Genomic DNA, 5,918 nt, shown 5'->3' with positions numbered 1-5,918 from the left:
TTTCTGTAGAAATCAGAAATCCAATCGATCAGCCAATCGATTGAGCAGTCCTCAATCGATCAGCCGATCGATTGGAAGAAGTCCCCGCGTACAGAATGCCATTGAGTCGATCAGCTGATCGATTGAGGAGTCCTCGATCGATCAACCGATCGATCGAAACGTGATCTGCCGTGTACAGAGAGCTGATGAGTCGATCAGCTGATCGATCGACCATGGATCGATCAGCCGATCGATCGAGAAATTTGCTCCCGCGAACAGAGAGCTTCTGAATCGATCTCTGGATCGATTGGTCAGACTGGATCGATCAGCCGATCGATCCAGACGGGACTTCCGTGCATAGTAGCACATTGGATCGACCAGTGGATCGATCAAACCACTCCAATCGATCAGCCGATCGATTGGAAAGTCTGATTTCAACCAGAAGTATCTAATTTCAGTTTTTGATCAAGTAGGAAGGTTAGTTTCTCTTCTTAGCATATGTATAACTTCAGAAGTGTAATCTGAATATAAAATCTAGATTTCATAGCAATTAGCAGAGGGTTTTAATTAATTTAGTTTTTTTTCGCACCTTATAGTTCAGTTTAGCACAAGGATTGTAACCCCCGGCCTTACAGCCTAGACAGTAGGAGGTGGGGCGTTACACAACGCGCCCATCAGAGACATAGGCATGATCTCTGGAGGTCCCACCGACGGAGATTCAAGCCGGACGCGCAAGTCCCATGAGCTTTGGTTGGAGATTCATGCTGTAGGGTGCAGCCAGGAGCAGGCCGTTGGCCCGATCATCAGCTTCGGACCACAAGACCTAGAAGGACTAGATCTGCCTCATGATGATGCTCTCATCATCAAAGCTATTATAGCCACCAACCGCGTGGCCAGAGTCTTCGTAGATACTGGCAGCTCTGTCAATGTCCTGTTCAGGTTGGCTTTTGAAGAAATGCAAATTGACGCTAGTGAGCTTCAACTGGTGGCTACTTCTCTATATGGCTTTACTAGTAATGAAGTAAGGCCCATGGGTCAGATCAAGCTGGTCATATCCTTGGGAAGTGAGTCGTTAGTCAGAACCAGGAGGAGCACCTTCCTTGTAGTTTACTCGCCCTCCTCTTACAACGTCATTTTGGGCCGACCGGCCTTGCATGAATTCCGGGCGGCTGTTTCTACATTTCACCAAAAAATCAAATTCCTGGTCGGAGAGCAAGTCGAGAAAGTTAGGGGAGAACAGCGGGTTTCTAAACGATGTTACATTGGCATGGTCAAGGTAGAAGCTCGCAAGGCTTAGAGGACGTAGGACGGGGCTGTTCACACCATTCAGGAGGAGGCCATTCCGATAGCTGAGGAACCTATCCCTTGTGAAGAGGTCCAGCTATATTCTGAGTGCTCGGAGACTCTTACTCGCATAGCTGGGGATCTGTCGCCTGAGCTAAAAGAAGAGCTGATTCAGTGTTTGATCCGCAACAGAGATGTCTTCGCTTGGTCCACCGAAGAATTACCTGGAGTCAAGCTTGAAGTGGTAGAGCACAAGTTGCATCTCCTACCAGACGCCCGACCTGTAAAGCAGAAGAAGAGAAATTTCTTGGCCGACCAGAATAAAATTATCAAAGCTGAAATAGACCAGCTCAGGAAAGCCGGACATGTTTGAGAAGTACAGTTCCCATCCTGGCTTTCCAATGTTGTCTTAGTGGCGAAGCCGAACAATAAGTGGAGAGTCTGCATAGATTTCCGTGATCTCAATAAAGCTAGCCCTAAAGATTGCTATCCCCTGCTCAGAATTGATCAGCTGGTGGACTCAACTGCCGGTTGCGAAAGAATTTGCATGTTGGACGCTTATTAGGGGTACCATCAAATCCCCTTGGCCGTGGAAGATCAAGAGAAGGTTAGTTTTATTACGGCTGATGGTACTTTTTGTTATACTGTTATACCCTTTGGGCTCAGGAATGCTGGGGCCATATATCAACGGATGATGGAAAAAATTTTCCGGAAGCAGGCGGGGCGAAATGTAGAAGTCTATGTGGACGACATACTCATCAAATCTCCCCTGGCTGCGAATCTCATTGATGATGTGGATGAGACCTGCGGCACTCTGCGACAATACAGATTAAAATTAAATCCCCTGAAGCGTTTGTTCGGGGTCAAAGGAGGAAAATTCTTGGGGTACCTGGTGAAGGAGCGAGGAATCGAGGCCAACCCTGAGAAGGCCCGAGCACTCCAGGACATGAAAGCTCTCCAGAATTTGAAGGAGGCTCAGAAGTTGGTCGGCAAGATAACAACCCTGTCCCGATTTATTTCCCGATCGGTAGACAAAGTGGCGCCCTTCTTCAAAGTTCTCCGGAAAGCTTCTAAGTTCCAGTGGGACGAGGAATGCACGTGGGCTTTCGAAGAGTTAAAGAAATATTTGGAGACCCTGCCCTCTCTATTCAAGTCGATCACCGGAGAACCACTCTGGGTTTACCTATCTGCTACCCCTGAGGCCGTGGGGGTGGTATTAGTGAAAGAGCAAGACAATGTACAGCGACCAGTGTATTTTTCCATTCATCTATTAAAGGGAGCTGAGTCTCAATATACAGCTCTGGAAAATTTATTCTATGGATTGGTGCTCATGGCTCGGCGTTTAAGACCCTATTTCTTAGCTCATCCTATCACGGTCCTAACCAATAGTACTATGGGTAAAGCTCTTACCAACGTTGAAGTTGCTGGCCGGCTCATCAAATGGACCACTGAATTGAGAGAATACAATATCACCTATCAACCTCACACGACTATCAAAGCAGAAGCCCTGGCGGATTTCTTGACCAAGGTACATCAAACTGATTCAGAAGAAACTTGGAAAGTATATGTGGATGGATCAGCCACACGCCAGGGGAGTGGCGTAGGCATTCTTCTGATATCTCCTCAAGAAGATATCTTGCAGCTAGTTGTACGATTAAACTTCTGAGCTACCAATAATGAGACAGAGTATGATGCCTTATTAGCAGGGTTGCAAGCAGCTTGCCATGTGGGAGCTGCTCGAGTTATCATTTATTCAGACTCCCAATTAGTAACTCAGCAAGTAACTGGCAACTTTGAGATCAACTGCGACAAGCTGCAAGTATATCGAGAGGCTTATGAGAAGATGAAAGAAGAATTCAAGGAGGTCACGGTCAGCAAGATTCCTAGAGCGGAGAATGGCAGAGCTGATGAGTTAGCCAAAATGGCCAGCTCTCTGACTACATGGGTACTGGATAGGTCGATAGCACAAGCCTTTCTCATAACCCAGATCGACTTGCAGAATAACCAGGACGAGATTATTGATTGGCGGGCACCGATGATTAGCTATCTTCAACAGGGCATCCTGCCAACAGACTTGGAACAAGCGCGACTGGTCAGGAAAAAGGCCCATGCTTACACAATGATAGGGGATCAATTATATAAGTGGGCGTTTTCCAGACCTTTACTCAAGTGCTTAGGCATAGAAGAGGCCGATTAGGTCTTAAAAGAAATGCATTTGGGGGTGCTGTGGCAACCATGTTGGAGGTTGAACACTAGCTCGTAGGGTATTGTTGGCTGGATATTTCTGGCCCACTATCCAGAGGGATGCTCAGCAACTGGTGAACACTTGCTTGTCCAGCAAGAAACATCAAAATTTGACGCATATGCCTACCTCAGTGCTAAAGACATCTATAGTTTCTTGCCCTTTCGATCAGTGGGGTATGGATATTGTTGGATCCTTCCCTATGGCGTCTGGCTAAAGGCGATTCTTGTTGGTGGCTGTGGACTACTTTTTCAAGTGGGTGGAAGCTGAAGCTCTGGCCAGGATCACCGAGAGCGCGGTTATTCAATTTTTATGGAGGAATATTTTGTGCAGATTCGGCATACCCCATAAGCTGGTATCAGATAATGGAAGGCAGTTTCAAGGTCGGAAGATCCATGCCTGGTGTCGAGGGTTCGGCATTACTCAGTTGTTCACCTCATTAGCGTACCCACAAAGCAATAGGCAGACTGAGATTATTAAACGCGAAATTGTACGAGGATTAAAGATCAAGCTAGACCATGTGGGAGGAGACTGGGTAGAAGAGCTGCAAAGTGTTCTTTGGACGTACTGTACAACACCTAGAGAAAGCACAGGTCTTACTCTATTCCACTTGGTCTACGGCAATGAAGCAGTGGTGCCCATGGAGGTCGGGGTACCTTCAACTAGAAGAATGCTATATAATGAGGAGAACTCTAAGCGACGGCTGGCAGAGCTAGATATCATTAGCGAGACTCGCGAACGAACAGCAGCTCGGTTAATGGCCTATCGACAGAGGATGAGGCAAAATTATGATAGGAAGGTGACCCCTCGCTTCTTTGGAGAAGGAGACCTGGTCTGGAAACGAATAAAACCCGTGGGAGACGTAGCCAAGTTAGCACCTCAATGGGATGGACCTTACAAGGTTATCAAAAAATTGGCATTTGGTACGTACTACCTGCAGGACGGTCAGGGCAGGAATCTAGACTTTATCTTCAACCTTATCGCACCTAAGTGCAGCTCGAGGTGAGACAGGTCAGGGCAGAAATAGTAACCTGATCAGTTGGGAAAATGCCTTCCTGGTCAGGATTGTACATCTTTGTAAATCATTAAGCATATTTTGGGATTCATCCAGAAGGTAGATAATGAGAAGTAAAACAGAATGTCATGCATAGAACAGTTCAATTTACATGATGTATAAGTGCAAACTACTTGAAAGTAGAAAAAACTTCATGAGGCATTTCGTCCAAAATGCGAAGATGATCTAAAAAGTCTACGGGAGGAGCATATTTGAGATATCCTTGTTCATACAGCTGCCGTAGAGCTCCCGCTGTGCCAGAAGCTACAGAGATCGCAAAGCGATCCCTGACTTGGGCACCGAACTCTGGAGAACGGAGGTAGGCCTCTCGGCTCTGCCTACAACGTTCGTCTTCCCCTGCTTTATATATTTCTAGAGCTGAGGCCACTCCAGCGAGGCCAGAACGAGCCTGAAACAACTCAGCTTTTAGGGCAGCTAGTTTGACGGTATGGGATTCTAGGGTTTGGCTCTATTCTTGCAGGAGGGCCTCTTTAGATTTTAGCTCCTGGGTCATCTGATCTACAGTTTGCTTATGGAGACCCTCAGCTCGAATTTTTTCTTCGCGAAGGGTTTGGAGTGCTTGGTCAGCCGCCCACAAAGCTTGTTGGTGCTGAGCATTCGTGTTCTTCAAAGCCTTTATTTTGGCTCTTTGAGCATAACCAGCTGCTGCGGGATCATTCAATTGTAACTCCAGCTCGGATACCCTATCTGCCAACACCTTATTACGGTGATGATTGAATCAGAGCGTCCTATTTATCACTAAGGATTCGGCGTGGGCCTGAGCCAAAAAACTAAAGCGCTAAAGAAGAGTAAAAGAAGTTTTACTACATAAATAAGTGAAGCACCCCTGAATATATAACTCTGAGAACCTCTCTATCTGGTTGGGTACAGATAAGTCCTCCATTTGCTCAATGCTTTCATCCCAACAGGTAGCCAGTTGCCCTCTCATGAAGAGGCAGCTAGTGGGGGCGTCCTGTTGTTGCAGTAGCCCTGACTCAGCGGGTGTGGTGGAATAATAGTGGCGATTGGAGGAGCCAGGCGGTTGATGAGATGGTGTTGTTGGCTCAGGAGGATTCTGAGGGGCCGAATGAGATGGCCCCGGTCTTGATTCACTAGGTGGGGTTGTAGCTCAGGGGCCTACTAGGTTGCCAGAAGCCCCTGAAGGAACATTGACAGGCCGGGAAGAAGAAGTAGGCCGAGAGGAAGTGGGAATTTGCTCTGGAGCCTGAGAATGTGTGGAAGGAGGATCTGTGGTCGCCCCAGGACTGGGAACGGGCACACGGGTCTCTTGGGCGTCCAGAGATGGAGGGACCGATTCATCGGACGGACCAGCATCATCCAAGTCGGGATCGACATACC

General features: G+C 47.4%; 1 protein-coding gene across 1 annotated transcript; it reads left to right on the top strand.

The window, feature by feature from the left end:
• Positions 1–667: 667 nt before the first annotated feature.
• Positions 668–4,511, top strand: LOC122050644. Its single transcript, XM_042611535.1, has 6 exons — positions 668–1,255; positions 1,310–1,546; positions 1,734–1,870; positions 1,930–2,867; positions 2,949–3,432; positions 3,725–4,511. Exons 1-6 carry the CDS (start codon positions 668–670, stop codon positions 4,509–4,511), a joined length of 3,171 nt encoding a protein of 1,056 aa, XP_042467469.1.
• The last annotated feature ends 1,407 nt before the right edge of the window (positions 4,512–5,918 follow it).

This window comes from Zingiber officinale, chromosome 3A (assembly GCF_018446385.1).
Source record: "Zingiber officinale cultivar Zhangliang chromosome 3A, Zo_v1.1, whole genome shotgun sequence".
NCBI lineage: Eukaryota > Viridiplantae > Streptophyta > Magnoliopsida > Zingiberales > Zingiberaceae > Zingiber > Zingiber officinale.
This window is presented reverse-complemented; position numbering and strand designations above follow the sequence as displayed.

What these genes read in the sequence shown, in the direction of transcription:
- LOC122050644 (XM_042611535.1), top strand. Translation starts at nt 668, where the DNA reads ATGATCTCTGGAGGTCCCACCGACGGAGATTCAAGCCGGACGCGCAAG. An exon ending in GTTACATTGGCATGGTCAAG is followed by an intron (nt 1,256 to 1,309) that starts GTAGAAGCTCGC and finishes CACACCATTCAG; the next exon opens with GAGGAGGCCATTCCGATAGC. An exon ending in TCCTACCAGACGCCCGACCT is followed by an intron (nt 1,547 to 1,733) that starts GTAAAGCAGAAG and finishes ATCTCAATAAAG; the next exon opens with CTAGCCCTAAAGATTGCTAT.